The 18,071-nt window shown below is 36.8% G+C and overlaps 1 protein-coding gene across 1 annotated transcript; it reads right to left on the reverse strand.

Annotated features, from left to right (window-relative positions):
* Positions 1–284: 284 nt before the first annotated feature.
* Positions 285–17,204, reverse strand: LOC121388369 (tetratricopeptide repeat protein 5-like). Its single transcript, XM_041519667.1, has 10 exons — positions 16,971–17,204; positions 15,428–15,560; positions 14,286–14,497; positions 13,427–13,574; positions 11,110–11,201; positions 9,334–9,387; positions 8,546–8,692; positions 7,010–7,227; positions 4,229–4,373; positions 285–2,477 (listed from the first exon to the last, which is right to left on the reverse strand). The coding sequence occupies exons 1-10, from the start codon at positions 17,061–17,063 to the stop codon at positions 2,358–2,360; spliced, it is 1,362 nt and encodes a 453-aa protein (XP_041375601.1). The 5' UTR covers positions 17,064–17,204; the 3' UTR covers positions 285–2,357.
* Between the last annotated feature and the right edge of the window lie 867 nt (positions 17,205–18,071).

The raw sequence follows: 18,071 nt of genomic DNA on the forward strand, positions 1-18,071 counted from the left end.
ATCGAACCACCTCAGTGGATCCATTCAACTGATTTGGTTTTTCTCGTTCCAATCAGTGCACAACTGGTCAAAGGCCGTGGTATGTGCTTTCCTGTTTGTGGGAAAGTGTATATAAAAGATCCTTTGCTGCATTAGGAAAAATGTAGCGGGTTTCTCTGATGACTACGGAGTCAGAATTACCAAATGTTTGACATCCAATAGCCAATGGGTCTTGTTAGTAAGAATTGAATCAGTAGGATTCAGTTTACCATATATTTTTGATATGCAATTGAAAACAAATATAATATACAAAAATAGTTTAATTCTGTAAGCAGCAGGCACATAAATGAGATGACGGTTAAATGCGACAACAAAATCACTAATGAATTTACGTTCCTGGTTTCTATCATCATCGTTCCTTAATGTCACACCTTGATGTGACACCTTTAACATGGCCAACATTAATAAAATATACAGTTTGCTATTACACAAACCCCCAGTTTCTTGCTGTCTTTTTTCTTTCTTTTTTTATCACAATATACTTTTAATTTCCACAAATTGAATCCCTTTTTAAATGGAGTGTGATGTACATGTAGCTCAATAGTAAAGTGCACACTCTTGGTGTGATGGGTCACAGGATTGCCAGGTTTTCTCCCATTCCAACCATGACTGGTATATTTTAGACCGTATGCACTCGGGATTTGACAAATACACTGGCCCTTTGTCCGTTTTGGGTCTGGACTAGTGGAATTTATCAATTTTATTACAGTAATGCAGAAGCTTTTGGGAGGGTTACTGACTTTCTCAAACATCTGTCGAACACTGGGCCACCGTCTTGACGGTCTTGCTGATCCTGTTGTCACTCAAGTCAATGTCGGGGGTTTATGCTGTCGATTGCCAAATAAATTTGTGTGAATATACTTCATTAATTCTTAAAAAAGCTCATTCGAAAACCGACTGTCGTTTACAGATGCTAAATGAAATTTTAATTTGGCCACCCAACTTTTCTTAAGGGGTGTTCTCAGTACGCAATTAGTCGTACCGATTTGTCGCATGCGATTGAATCGTACTGTGAGGACACCCAAATTGGAACGATTTTAGTCTTACACGACAAGTCGTACCGATTAGAACATGTTCTATTTCTCACGACAAATTGTATGCTCTCAGCCAATCAAATCACATTAAAGTACAATCCTTTAGTTCTGTCACTTCCGTGTTTTTTCATCTGCTTATTAACATATCAAAATCTCTGGATTTCATGGGTCTATAAAACCTATTATTGTCCAGATGTGGTCAATATTTGAGTTGTTACATAATGCCATCAGTAAATTGTCTACATTCATGTTTTCTTTATATCGGTGAAAATTTGTAGGCACTTACATTTCCCGCAAAATATTTTAAAACTGATGAGCTTTGTTTGACGTCATCAAATGTTATGACGTAACATCTTCCCACACACACAATTCGAGTCGCTACGACATATCGCTTGCGACTAATCGCATAATGAGAACGTCGCTTTAGCAAATTCGTCAAATTAGGTTGCAGCGTTAACCCTGAATGTTATTATCTGAGCGCTGAGCTATATCAATCCATACACTAAGCAGCTCTGAAGTTTTATATCATAATTATTTGGTAATCATATATTTGCCAAGATCTGATTCAAAGAGTAACTGTTTTACGAACCTCTTGCCAAAGATAGGATTCAAAGAGTAACTTTTTTTTACGAACCCATTGCCAAAGATAGGATTCAAAGAGTAACTTTGGTTGACAAATCCTTTGCCAAAGATAGGATTCAAAGAGTAACTTTGTTTTATGAACCCTTTGCCAAAAATACAGGATTCAAAGGTAACTTTGTTTTACGAACCCTTTGCCAAAGCTAGGATTCAAAGCGTAACTTTGTTTTATGAACCCTTTGCCAAAAATACAGGATTCAAAGGTAACTTTGTTTTACGAACCCTTTGCCAAAGCTAGGATTCAAAGCGTAACTTTGTTTTATGAACCCTTACTTCAAGAGAAGTAGAACTGTTGTATTTGTCCCCACATTTTCAAATAAAGATATGCCACAGAAACAGCACACCATAACATGCGTATATAAAAACTATTCAGAAAACTGGTAATATTTTCTGGTCATCTGAACAGCCGTCTACTTTCTCAGTCATTACGACCATCCTGCTTGTCACTCTTAACTCGGAGACCTGTCGATATTTTTAATCTTCAATTCACTTGAAAACTTGACCTTTCTCCGAGGTCGTCAGTATTTTTAAGATGCAGGTCCTTGAACACATGAATGGATCAAATGTAACTTAGTCCTACGCAGACTTTAAAAACAACACAGTGAGTCCTTGTTTGGTGGCCCCGAATGAATAGAACAGATGTAACTAGTCTGATATCGTGTTCAAAGACAACACAATGGGGGCCTGTTTGTCAGCTCCGAGTTTCTTCCCGTTCACCACCATCACAACTGGAGTACTTACTCTTATACTTCTGAAGTTGAATTTCTGAAACATGAAGAGACAGATTTTGAATAAGAAGGAAGGAAATGTTTTATTTAACGATGCACTCAACACATTTTATTGACGGTTATATGGCATAGGACATATGGTTAAGGACCACACAGATATTGAGAGAGGAAACCCGCTGTTGCCACTTCATGGGCTACTCTTTTCGATTAGCAGCAAGAGATCTCTTATATGCACCATCCCACAGATATGATAGTACATACCACGGCCTTTGTTATACCAGTTGTCGAGCACTGGCTGGAACGAGAAATAGCCCAATGGGCCCACCAACGGGGATCGATCCTAGACCGACCACGCATCAAGTGAACGCTTTACCACTGGGCTATGTCCTGCCCCCCAAAATTTTTGAATAAATGTAATAACATATTAGTATACTATGAATGACACCCCAGCACAAAAATATACACATCGGCTATTGGGTGTCAAACAAAGGTACATGTAAGTACATGAATGCGATTGCTGTATTAGTGTGACTCACATAACTTTTACAGTGATCATGTCGGTATACGGTCGCACTTTCTTACAGTGATGGTGGTCACATTATATCATATCATATATCAATTTCCTAGTTTTAATCGCATTACAAAACATTGCCCAGAAAAGTGTGCGTTGATGAAGTGTAAAAAGTACAAAGGGATTAACAATACCACTAGAGCACACTGATTAATTATTAACTGGTTATTGTATGTTAGACATTTTGATAATTGTGACAGTCCTCAGAGAAAAGACTTTGATATACCAGTCGTGACAAATGGATAAGAAAAAATGTCAAGACTATTCACACTGATAAAACAATCCAACCTAATGATGAAAAAGTCATAAAAGCTAATTTATCCAAACATTGTTTTAAAATGAGTTATTCTAAATATTTTACATGTGGGGAGTGGAGGCAACTGAGTTTATTGTGTCCCCACTACCCATTCATAAAATTAATACATGATTGATGAAAACAATTTCTGCAAACCCAGAATACATAAAACAACAACTACAGTGCGGTCAATTCTAGAACAACCCAGAATACATAAAACAACAACTACAGTGTGGTCAATTCTAGAACAACCCAGAATACATAAAACAACAACTACAGTGCGGTCAATTCTAGAACAACCCAGAATACATAAAACAACAACTACAGTGCGGTCAATTCTAGAACAACCCAGAATACATAAAACAACAACTACAGTGCGGTCAATTCTAGAACAACCCAGAATACATAAAACAACAACTACAGTGCGGTCAATTCTAGAACAACCCAGAATACATAAAACAACTACAGTGCGGTCAATTCTAGAACAACCCAGAATACATAAAACAACAACTACAGTGCAGTCAATTCTAGAACAACTTTGGACTAAAGTATTTCCCTTAAAGGCATACTGTCACGGATTTAAGACTTCTTTCTCTAAAAATGGATAATAACTAAAAATTACATTAATTGTTGGAAATCAAATCTAGCTATTGCATCACCTTAATTGAACCATGATGGAGTGAAACCCATGTCAACCCTCTCGGCAATTTTAGTTTTTGAATTATGGACCATTGCCATAATTCAATTATTTTTACAAAATATTATTAATAAATGGAGTATGGTGGTTATGAAGATGGTTGAATAAAGTACATTTAGGGACAAATCAAATTATTTTTGTACAGGTAATACTTTGTTAGACCATTAAATAGGTCAGTGGTCTGTGACAATATGCCTTTAATGATAAACAGTAAACAAAACCCACCTCTCCTTTATGAGTGACATCTACGGTTTGTATGTAGGGTTCTGGTATTGCGACTGAGTCGCCAATTTTGACTCCAGTGCCCTGAGCAATATTGTAAACCATCACTGGAACACACGTGCCTTCACAGTCCACCATGCAAAACGTACTGAAATAAAAGATAAAATAACGTAAAATCTAGCAGAAGATGACTTTCTTTGTGAACCATAATATATTTTTAATTTAATTATTTACTGTACTTCCCTACATTCTCAAAAACACTTTATTTAGCAAATTCTTTTGACATAAAACTGAAGGAAGGAAGGAAATGTTTTATTTAATGACGCACTCAACACATTTTATTTACAGTTATATGGCGTCAGACATATGGTTAAGGACCACACAGAGAAATAAAAATGAATATTTGCTGAAAATAGGCAGGAAATCTTTGTAAGAAACATAGAAATGACAGAAATTTGTTACCATCACACAGGATACACCTGAATAACAGCAAAGAATCTTTTATACGCATTTAAAATACCACCTGTGAATCACCGATTGATAGGGAAAATAATCGAGAACATTCACCAAGGAGCATCATTCCTACTAGCTAATGCAATGAAAGGAATGTTTAACGATACCCCAGCACATTGTTTGATAAGCAATTTATCAATTGTGAATTTTATTTATCAATCGTAAATTTTATTTTCATTTGGCAAAACATTTCATGTAATGATTCACGTTTTAGTGGAAAATAACTGGATTTCTACAATTTGTGAAGTTTCATAGATAATTTGGTGAAGTTTTCTACTCGCCTACAATATGGGCAGAATTTACAAAGCCTGTTTTTTATTAACACTTTTAATTATATGCAGTTACAATGCTTAAACACCTGTATACATTCGGCCCCATGTGTCTAACTTACATGTCTATCACTATCTGGAATGGGTTACAGCTCGCTGACATAACCAAATATTGGATATCAAACAGACATAGTTTAAAACATGTGCTGAGGTGTTGCATACAAACAGAACCTGGTCAGGGTTTGTGATGGTGCACACTACTTAATATTGCCTTCCCTCCCTAACTTGTGTCTCTCCCTGTGTAATACTTACAACGGAACCTGGTCAGGGTTTGTGATGGTGCACACTACTTAATATTGCCTTCCCTCCCTAACTTGTGTCTCTCCCTGTGTAATACTTACAACGGAACCTGGTCAGGGTTTGTGATGGTGCACACTACTTAATATTGCCTTCCCTCCCTAACTTGTGTCTCTCCCTGTATAATACTTACAACGGAACCTGGTCAGGGTTTGTGATGGTGCACACTACTTAATATTGCCTTCCCTCCCTAACTTGTGTCTCTCCCTGTGTAATACTTACAACGGAACCTGGTCAGGGTTTGTGATGGTGCACACTACTTAATATTGCCTTCCCTCCCTAACTTGTGTCTCTCCCTGTGTAATACTTACAACGGAACCTGGTCAGGGTTTGTGATGGTGCACACTACTTAATATTGCCTTCCCTCCCTAACTTGTGTCTCTCCCTGTGTAATACTTACAACGGAACCTGGTCAGGGTTTGTGATGGTGCACACTACTTAATATTGCCTTCCCTCCCTAACTTGTGTCTCTCCCTGTGTAATACTTACAACGGAACCTGGTCAGGGTTTGTGATGGTGCACACTACTTAATATTGCCTTCCCTCCCTAACTTGTGTCTCTCCCTGTGTAATACTTACAACGGAACCTGGTCAGGGTTTGTGATGGTGCACACTACTTAATATTGCCTTCCCTCCCTAACTTGTGTCTCTCCCTGTGTAATACTTACAACGGAACCTGGTCAGGGTTTGTGATGGTGCACACTACTTAATATTGCCTTCCCTCCCTAACTTGTGTCTCTCCCTGTGTAATACTTACAACGGAACCTGGTCAGGGTTTGTGATGGTGCACACTACTTAATATTGCCTTCCCTCCCTAACTTGTGTCTCTCCCTGTGTAATACTTACAACGGAACCTGGTCAGGGTTTGTGATGGTGCACACTACTTAATATTGCCTTCCCTCCCTAACTTGTGTCTCTCCCTGTGTAATACTTAAACGGAACCTGGTCAGGGTTTGTGATGGTGCACACTACTTAATATTGCCTTCCCTCCCTAACTTGTGTCTCTCCCTGTGTAATACTTACAACGGAACCTGGTCAGGGTTTGTGATGGTGCACACTACTTAATATTGCCTTCCCTCCCTACCTTGTGTCTCTCCCTGTGTAATACTTACAACGGAACCTGGTCAGGGTTTGTGATGGTGCACACTACTTAATATTGCCTTCCCTCCCTAACTTGTGTCTCTCCCTGTGTAATACTTACAACGGAACCTGGTCAGGGTTTGTGATGGTGCACACTACTTAATATTGCCTTCCCTCCCTAACTTGTGTCTCTCCCTGTGTAATACTTACAACGGAACCTGGTCAGGGTTTGTGATGGTGCACACTACTTAATATTGCCTTCCCTCCCTAACTTGTGTCTCTCCCTGTGTAATACTTACAACGGAACCTGGTCAGGGTTTGTGATGGTGCACACTACTTAATATTGCCTTCCCTCCCTAACTTGTGTCTCTCCCTGTGTAATACTTACAACGGAACCTGGTCAGGGTTTGTGATGGTGCACACTACTTAATATTGCCTTCCCTCCCTAACTTGTGTCTCTCCCTGTGTAATACTTACAACGGAACCTGGTCAGGGTTTGTGATGGTGCACACTACTTAATATTGCCTTCCCTCCCTAACTTGTGTCTCTCCCTGTGTAATACTTACAACGGAACCTGGTCAGGGTTTATGATGGTGCACACTACTTTCCCCAACACGACCGTCTCTTTGTTAATGTTGGGCTGCAACTCGTGCAGTTTTAACAAGACCAGCCTGATTGTCTGACCTTTGGCCCCCGTGTAACTTCCTCCGTGGTAGGGGCCGAGGTCCCCGTCATCAGACAGAGACTGGACAAGAGATTCAAGCTTTTTCGTCTTCATTTTACCCTGACAAATAACAAAATACAACATACGAAACTATTCCATATCAAATTATATAAATACATGATGATGATACAATTAATTAACTATATCTTAATATAAAATTAAATAGATGTGGATATTAATTACATAGGGCGAGCTCTGGCCGAGCAGAAAATTTCACTAAAGTATTAACTTCAAAAATTACAGAATCCCAGTTATTTTTCTAACAAAATATCAATTATTAAATAAAATTCACCAATTGTATTTAAAATTCACAATTGTCAAATCTGGTATGTGCCAGAGCATGCAACTGATAATACATATTGTTATAGATCTAGGATTTTAACCTATTCGCATTTAGTAATAAAATGTAACTGATATTAAAAGTGAATTTTAAAAGTGATTATTATAAAAATGCAATGGTTTCTTTTGCCAGTTTGCTATTTGTAAGTATTCACCAGCACACTACAAATTATTCTTCCAATGCTGCTCACAACCATCCACAAAATTGCTAAACGAACACATTCAGTAACTCCGATTAAAAGGAATAGATGTTGAAAAAACGAACTAACTGATATCAGGGCTAGCTCTGGGTAAGAAAATTTTGCCAAATTATTTAATAGTATTCAGTTTAGGAAACCCAGTTATTTTTTAACAAAATATCAATTATTACATGAAATTATTTTGCCAAATTACTCGGTAAAATAAAATTTGCCAATTGTTTTTAAAATTCGCAATTGGCAAATTACATTTTACATTTTAAAAATACGAGTTGTCATTGGTTTGCAAACTGTAAGATAGCCCAAGGTACTGTGCCACACTGTTCATACTACCTTTTCCTTTCTTTTTACTTATTTCCGTGCTTATATTCAATTAAGGTTCAAGCACGCTGTCCTGGGCACACACCTCAGCTATCTGGGCTGTCTGTCCAGGACAGTGAGTTAGGGGTTAGTCAGAAAGAAGAGGGTGTAGTGGTCTTACACCTACCCACTGAGGCTTTAAAACTCGCTCTGGGTGGGAGCCGGTACTGGGCTGCGAACCCTGTACCTACCAGCGTTATGTCCGATGGCTTAACCACGATGCCACCGAGGCAAGTTTCATACTACCATACTGAACCACTAGACTGAAAGGGAAATAACTTGATGCATCCACTAAGGAGGGCTTGATCCAAAAAGCCACTGTGTTTCCAACAACTGTTCTATCATGGAACTACATTCCACTCCAGCTAAGAACTCAGACATACAGAATATATTCTCTCCGTAATACCTTTGTCTTTGTCATGGAACGACATTCCACGCCAGCTAAGAACTCAGACATACAGAATATATTCTCTCCGTAATACCTTTGTCTGTGTCATTTCTGTCACTCCTCGCAGAAACTGCAGGAGTTCTCTTTCCTTGTCCAGTGCATCCTGCCAGCCTGGATCTAACTGTCCAGCCTGAGTAAATCCATTCAGAGCAAGCTGATATTCCTCTTGATGCTTATATGCCTGTAATGACGATCAGAATCCATGTTAGCGTGATTCTTAAAAATTAACTGTTTTTCTGGTAAATATTGTCCACATTAATGTCAGCATATCTTTCTGTTAGATACAAGGTTTTCAGTAAAAATAAGATAATTCAATAATAAATAAGTATGCAATAGTGATGAAATTTCGTGTAAGTAATTATTAACACTCACCACATCCCAATTATAGTGTAAGTCAGGGTAATTATTAACACTCATCACAGCTCAATTATAATGCAAGTCAGAATAATTATTAACACTCATCACAGCTCAATTATAGTGCAAGTCAGGATAATTATTAACACTCACCACAGCTCGATTATAGTGTAAGTCAGGGTAATTATTAACACTCACCACATCTCGATTTTAGTGCAAGTCAGGGTAATTATTAACACTCACCACAGCTCGATTATAGTGCAAGTCAGGATAATTATTAACACTTACCACAGCTCGATTATAGTGCAAGTCAGGATAATTATTAACACTCACCACATCTCGATTATAGTGTAAGACAGGATAATTATTAACACTCACCACAGCTCGATTATAGTGCAAGTCAGGATAATTATTAACACTCACCACAGCTCGATTATAGTGCAAGTCAGGATAATTATTAACACTCACCACAGCTCGATTATAGTGCAAGTCAGGGTTGCCTTGAGCTACTGGGTCTTTTTCCTGGGAAAATAAATAACATTTAATATAATTTTACAAGAATATCAACAAATTAGAGTTACTAAGAATCATACTGTACAGCGATATAATTTTATCACTAGTCCACTGACAAGTACATCTAGAAATAGACTTGTCTACCAATATTTTCACTTCTCCAAAGAGTTATTAGGTTTATTCCAGAGCAAGGACCCTGTTTTTGATTGCTCAAAATGAAACAGCATTATAAATGACAATTAATGTTTACTTGACAACCATTGAGGTACATTTTGCTTGTTCGAGCAGAAATTCACTTGTCAGAGCAAATGGACAGGTGCTTATTTCAAACACTGCTGCACTGTATGCAGTACGTCCAAAAGGGTGTAAAAGTTTTGGGAGTTTTTTTTAGGCCAAACAAAATAAATTTCTGGTCTCTAGTCAGCACGTGCGTCCATTTTGACCTTCCTGCATCAACTTTTTTTTATAAATTTCCCTCGGTATGATAGCGATTTTTCCGCGCTTTTCTTGCTATGACGTAAAACCGCATTTGCAGCCAAAATGCCATCACGCATGAACTAGGATGTGCATTCCGATTTCTATTTAAATATGCCCCTTATTTCGGTATCAAATATACCCACCTTTTCTGTGCAATCCATGCTTTAAAAACAAATATTAAAAAAAAGAGGAAAAAAGCTACATCGCCGCATCAATTCTGGAACTTTGTTCTGACCAGAGACCAACTTCTTCTTTTTTTTGCCTTATTATTATTAAAAACATTTTAATGGAATTTCATTAGCAAAATTATCTTTTTTGGGGTGTAAAAAAAAATGTAGACTTAATACAAGTTGGGTTTTTCAATTAAGTTTTCCCCAGATGCATATTCTGGGAATAATGATCAGAATAATTTAATGTGCATTAACACGTATTCATGAATTATCTATTTAAAATTCAAAGACAATAGTTATAAAACATTAAATAAACAAACCTGCCACCTTTATTCTTGAAAACATGAAAAATTACTACGGTATACAGCCAAACAATTTTATTTCAATCTATTATTTTGAGAAACCATGATATTTTGAGGTCAAGGAATTGTTCTATAGCATAGTTTACTATTATGTTCATCTTGAACTACTACCAGAGCAGATCTAAGGGTACATACACAAAATTCAAAGTGTCCCCCAAAATTCAATATTTACCAGATCAATACAATGTATTTTTAGTACGTGACATATAATATCTTGGTCAGCTTGATATTTTTGTGGAAGATTATCATTATATGTTAGTGTGATTTAGAAATTCTTCAGATGCCCTTTACAAACATTGCATCTCCTCCATAAATACTGGATGTGCCCTTTTTAAACACTGCACCCCTCCCTCAAAAAAAATAAAAAAAAGGAAGGAAGGAAATGTTTTATTTAACTACGCATTCAACACATTTTATGTATGGTTATATGGCATCAGACATATGCTTAAGGACCACACAGATATTGAGAGAAGAAACCTGCTGTCGCCACTTCATGGACTACTCTTTTCGATTAGCAGCAAGGGATCTCTTATATGCACCACCCCACAGACAGGATAGTACATACCACAGCCTTTGTTACACCAGTTGTGGAGCACCGGCTGGAACAAGACCCTCCCTCGAAAAAATCATGCATCCTTACCCATACTAATATTTTGCAGCCCTTGGATTAGTTGCTTCAACATGAAGATAACAAAGTTTGACTCTATTGTATTATTACTTACTGCTTGTGTATATGCACTCATAGACTGCTTTAGGAACATTGGGTTCTGACCACTCACAAAATACAGAGACAGGTAGGCATTTCCAAGAATCACTGAAAATACAAACATACATCTATTAAATAACATCTCGAGAAAGTTGAGTTTCTGGGCCCGTGCTGATAAAATGTTTAAGAGTCCAGACCCAATGTCTAATGGTGTCACACACATTAAGTTTGTATTATATTAGAGTCACAAACTCTATCAGAGTCTTGAGTCTAGACTCTATACATTTTATAAGCACCAGGCCAGATCCCCAGCAAAACAAAGACTGGTATTAGTAGAGTATAGCTAAAGCAATATATGTCCCCTACTGGGCCCAACACATTTTCACATATCCTAAATTCAATGACCCATGATAACTCTGTTAAAAATGGGTAAATCACCATAAAAGTTAAACTTGATCTATAACAGTACATGATAAAATCATTCACAAAACTTTCAGCTCCATATCTTGAGCCATTGTGAAAAAAAGTACGGAAAACTATATGTGGGACAGACAGACAGACAGAAGGACGGAGACAAAACCTATAATCCCCTCCAGTTGGACCGGTAGGGCACTAATAAAGGAACAAGTAGGAGTGTACCCCTGAATAACTGAAAATACAAACAAAAAAGGTTTCACTATAAAAAGTATAAAAAGAGATGGATGCCTACATGTATGCTGAACCTGTTTCTTATCAAATCATCAAACACAATTTTTGTCAAGTACTACAAAGAAAAGAAAGAAGTGTTTTATTTAACGATGCACTCAACACATTTTATTTACGGTTATATGGCGTCAGACATATGGTTAAGGACCACACAGATTTTGAGAGGAAACCCGCTGTCGCCACTACATGGGCTACTCTTCCGATTAGCAGCAAGGGATCTTTTATTTGCGCTTCCCACAGGCAGGATAGCACAAACCATGGCCTTTGTTGAACCAGTTATGGATCACTGGTCGGTGTAAGTGGTTTACACCTACCCATTGAGCCTTGCGGAGCACTCACTCAGGGTTTGGAGTCGGTATCTGGATTAAAAAACCAATGCCTCGACTGGGATCCGAACCCAGTACCTACCAGCCTGTAGACCGATGGCCTGCCACGACGCCACCGAGGCCGGTCGTCAAGTACTACAAATAATGCTTCAAGCACATTTTACACGGCTTCTAGAATTTTTTTAACATCCACGAGATCAGTAATTTAAAAAATTTACAAGCCATGATTAAAAATTCACTAGCCCTACTTTACTTTAAGTTACCGGTAATACAGTTTTACTAAATAATAGTTTTAATCAGATATGTCACCTAAAAAGGGAGATGGAGCTTAAAACCACTAACTTTGGGGGGTTGAGGTGGGGAAAGGATATTGATATCTACAAAATATACTTAACTGCAGCATTTAACCAAAACAATTCACTAGCCATCACACATGGCAATAGTAGTTATTTACTAGCCCAACATTGAATATCACTAGCCATGGGAGTGGGGCTATCATAATCTAGAAGCCCTGAATTTTACTTAGCACCAGATACTAGCTAGCAGGGTCTGCGCGGGACTTAGCCTAGTGGTAAAGCACTCGCTTGATGCACGGTACGTCCAGGATCGTTCCATGATGGTGCAAAACTGGTATATCAAAGGCCATGGTATGTGCTATCCTATATGTGGGATGGTACATATAAAAGATCCCTTGCTACTATTAGAAAAATGTAGCGGGTATCCTCTCTAGGACCAAAATTACCAAATGTTTAACATCTACAACTGTGTACAAAGCAAGAGATACCTACTATTTCAACAAGATCCTCTTAGACACAAAGACAGGGTGAAGTCAGGCTGATGAAAGCAGTTTTCGATCACTTCACCCAGTTACATGAGGCTTGAATACCATCTTTAAGATTTAACCGAAGTGCATCTTAACCTCACTATTATGCAATGATAGGATACAAGTAAACCCACGAAACTTGAACTAAATGGCTTATTACATCTTAACCTCACTATTATGCAATGATAGGATACAAGTAAACCCACGAAACTTGAACTAAATGGCTTATTACATCACACCACTTACAGGGCTAGCTCTGGGTGAACAAACAAATTTGCCAAATTGTTTATTAAACTTCAAAAATTGCAGAAATCAACAGTTATTTTCTAAAAAAATATCACTTATTACATAAAATTATTTCGTCAAATTAAAATAAAATTCGCCATTGCTTTCAAAATTCGCAAATGGTGAATTTGGTGAGTGCCAAAGCTAGCCCTGACTTATAGCCTACAATACCAATACAATCACATTCAACTAACCCCATGAAACGCCATCTTTAATATCTAACTGAATGGCTTCTTTAGCTTTGTCCACACTCTCCTCGACGAGTCGAACACGCTCGGCCGGTGGTCCGCTCAGCTGTCGCAAAACCATCGAGAGATTTCGCAGAGATACTTTGTTCTTTTGCTGATGATAAAAAAAAAAAAAAAAACAAGCATAATAATTAAACTGTTTTAAGTAACAAACATCTGCATATATATCAGTATTTTACTAAACAATTGTACTGTAAATTGCAATATCTCATTAAGGTAATGAATATCAACATAATTAATTTCAGCTTTAAGTGCAGAGGTAATTGTAACTATAGTAAAAAGTGTCACAAATAGTTATGGTAATGTTATTTAATACCTTTATTTGATACCAGATAGTCGATATATATTTTATACTGGGGTGCCATTAAACATAATTCATGTATTTTCATTTCAACACAGCTGTCGTACACACTTGTAATAATTGTAATAATTATACTAGTATCAATGCTGAAAACATTTTGCAAGGTGGGGTTTTTTTCTTCTGACAATGCAAAATTAGAGTTACCTTGTATAGTACTGGTCTGAGCCATAACTAGTGGGGGAGTAGTGGTAAATACTAAACATTTCATAAGTAATTTAAAAGAGTAGTTTAGTCTACCTGGAGAAAACTGTGTCTTTTTTCTTTCTTTTTTACTAGATTGAAGTTACTTTTGGCTAGTCGCAACTATCCAATAATTTGTCACTCCATTTTATGTTTTAAAACATTTTCAATAACATTTACCGTGTTATTCAATTCTTTCAGAACTAAAAATTATATGTATTGAAACTGCCTATGGACAACAAGTAATCATTTAGTGTCACTTACATAATTCAAAGCTCCAGTGAAACAGTTTTTCGCTGATGGAATATTTCCATTTTTCCAGTAACATTCTCCCAAATGGTTCCAAGCTTCCACAAGTTTAGGGTCGAATTTCACTGCTCTTGACAATATTTCCATTGCTTCGTTGCTGTAGTCTGGCATTACGTTGAGCGTCTTTCCTTTCAGCATGCAAAACTGAGCTTTGTTTACAATTTTACCTGAAACACACAATATCTGTATTGTTTAATTATCATTAGCAATATAAATAATTAAAATAACAAAGGTAATAAATGCAGTCCTACCAAACACATTTATACAAAGAACAAACTGAATGCAAAATATAATAGTGAAACAGATAACAAAAACATCAAAGACACCATTATACAGACAGATTAAAACATTAATAATTTAATAATCGCATCAGAAAACAGCAGTACATAGACTGATAAAGCACTCAATTCCAGTGGCAGAATTAACCCGACAGTGAACCTTTGAAGGGAGTGATTAATTGCCACCCTAACGTAGATTACTGGGAGCCACATTGAACTGATACTTAATCCTTTAGTGCAGATTTTTTTAATTCACATGATAAGGGGAGCTAAAATGTACTCCCACTGACTTAGTCTGAAGGGATCCAGAGTGATTGCTCTTGATAAATGCAGAGACAGCAAGCAGTACTAGCTCTGGGGGAGTAGGAAGTTTCGCCAAATTATCAATAAAATTAAAAAAAATTGTAGAAACCGAGATATTTTTCAAAATAATATCAATTATTACATAAAATAATTTTGCCATAAATGTTTTTAAAATTTTCCATTGGTGAATTTGGCGATTGCCAAAGATAGCCCTGAGAGAGACAGACACCCTGTCATACTTCTGGTTAGCAACTCAAAAACCTTTGTGACAACAGTATTTTGCAATCAGGCTAACTAAAAAAAAATGTTGCTGTAGCCTGACCAATGATTTTTCACAAATTTCAATTATTTTTTAAAATTTCTTTATTATATTTTTTTTTTTCCACATAAAACTCAAATAAAAGAAATAACATACATACTGGATCGGAACAACATAAATAAAGGATTTTTTTTCAGCATGGCTTAAACATTCATGGCCAAACACAAAAACAATAACACCCTGGGTAAATAAAACACCTTTCAGCTTCTCCAGGAGATCAAGAACTTCTTCCATTTTGGTCTCAACATATTTGTTTTTCTTGTCAGATTTTTCTAAACCAAATCTTGCAAAGTAGTGGTCTCGGAAGTCATACAGTTCATCAACAGCTTTCTGTAAAACATAACAGTACTATTATAATATGAATACATAGGCAATTAGCCTGTGGTTGATTCACCCAAGTTTAAAAAAGGAAAAAAGAATTTGTTTGATGACATCATAGCACATTGTTTATTCAATAGCTATTAGGTGATGATTGTGATGTTTGTGAGAGAAGAAACACTACTGCCATAACATGCCACAAAGATATGTCTTATAATTTAAATGCATGCACTTTCCCCAGACAGAATAACACATACATAAACTATTACCAAAGTCATATATAGCTCTGAATCAGTCCTTGGAAAGAGTTCGACCTGTAACCCTCTATTATATATCAAAGGCTCTAAAGACTAACCCTAACCATTGAAAGAGGGGTGTACGGGTCAAACTCATGCCAAATATTTTATAGTTTTGGGCAAGTGTGAATAATTTTTACAAGCTCTAGACTTTCGAGCATGTCCATCCCGGGGCCTGTCTCTGGATAGCCAGGGACTTGTCCCGGGACAGAAAAAAAAAATTAAGCAGACAATTTTGAAGTGTACATCCAAAAATTAAATAGTGGGCCTTTAAAAATGTTATGCGCATCTCTAATTAATATAATTAATAAAGAAAATTCTACTCATTAAATTTGGTCGCTAGATTAGATCGGGTGGTCAAAAAGAAATTAGATAAGATCAGTGGCCTGACTTGGGATGGAGGGGATAGAGTTGAAAATGGCAGAATTTCGAAAATAGCAATTAGTAAAAAAGTTAATAGAATTTTTTTAAAAAGAAGAAAAAAGTTAAAGCCAAAAATAAAAAGAATTGACTGCTCAGTCGAATATAGTTTTGGTTTTTTTTTTTAAGTATTATAAACGGTGACTGAATAATTTCCATAGCAACCAATAATTGCAATGGTTAAAAAAATAAATTGAGTGGTACTGATTAATACATAATTTCCTTTTTGTAGTTAAGCTGTTACTGTGTATTTATTAGTAAACACAATAAGTACACTCTGGCATGAGTTCCTTATTTTCCCCATAACGATTTTAAAGAAATATTTGTTAGAATTAGTTTAATGTTAGGGTTAGGGTTAGCGATAGTTATATACAATATCTTTTAAAACAACTTGTTCTATAAAACGTCGTTTGTAGTGTTTAATGCAATACCCAGTTGATATGGCTAATTCAATACCCCAATAGTGGGGAAAATAAGGAACTCTTTCCTACACTCTTTCTATAAAGATATAAACAATAATGTCAAGTGTCATAAATAAAAATCATAACTTCAAGTTTTAACCCATTTACAAATTACAGTTTTACTCAGTCACCGAGTCGGATTCGCAGTCAGCGATATTTTACAAATCCTGATGGTACATTATGCAGACAAAACAGACTTGAACGTAAAAACAAACCCAACACACTTCTGACAGACAACTAATCACCTGAGCCTTTTCTGTTGCAGCAGCATGTGACATGTCAGACAAATCCAACTTTTCAGTTGCTGTGTTCAGCTGTGCATCCCCACTGTCGCCCATGTTTGTTTATAGAGTAATCGGAACATCTCGGTTGATTTCCGTTTCATATCGTACGTGGCCGATGAATTGCGAATGGTCGAAATATTTGATTCGTGGTTCTAAACTTGTGTATCAAAGCGACATTCTTGATAAAGATTTTTAATAAATCGTCTATATATATTCATATTTTTATAGTAACACGCCATTTCAAAAGTCTTTTAGATTTAGGTGCTACTCGAAGTTACATACAAATTATTAACGTATTAATTTACTATTAAAGCGGCAGTATCCGGAATATTTTTATTATATAAGCATATAGAACAGAAAATCCAATTACGTTTGGTGCATATATGACGCCGCACTCCGCATTGGTTTCACTACGCTGGCTTATCCAGGTCAAAAACAAAGCCAGTATTTTGAAAGTAGGACACTTTTGACGGGCTTTTACCGATCACGGTTTTCATTGGCTTATCGCAAGTTTAGAATTCCCCAACAAGAGATCACGTGAAATTTTGCAGTTTTTGAACAAATTTAACTGTCTTGATTGAGGGGTCGTCTCATATCTCCAAAACATATTTATATCCATAGAGGTATGGTACAACGTCTTTCCTGGGGTCGGTGGATGAGGGATTTGCCTTGAAATTTTGACAGTGGCCAGCTGTTGGCATACGCGTTACATGTAAGGGGGTGTTACTAATTACGTAACGCTCTAGGGGAAGAGGAAGAGGGTACTGTGTTCGATTTACGTAACATTTTTCAAGACTATATGTTATTTTTTATTCATTACTTAGACCTAAAAAGGTGTTTTTTGGAAATGCGCGGTCAATCTAGGATCGACCCCCATTGGCGGGTATATAAAAGACCATGGTGTGTGATATCCTGTCTGTGGGATAGTACATATAAACGATGCCTTGCTAAATAAAAAAAAATAAAAAAATGTAGCAGGTTTCCAAGGCGCGTGTGCAGGGATTTCAGCTGGGTTGGAGTTATAGACTGTGTTGAGCGAAGTTTATATGGGGCCATGCTCCC

The sequence above is a fragment of the Gigantopelta aegis genome, chromosome 14, assembly GCF_016097555.1.
Source record: "Gigantopelta aegis isolate Gae_Host chromosome 14, Gae_host_genome, whole genome shotgun sequence".
Taxonomy (NCBI): Eukaryota; Metazoa; Mollusca; class Gastropoda; order Neomphalida; family Peltospiridae; genus Gigantopelta; species Gigantopelta aegis.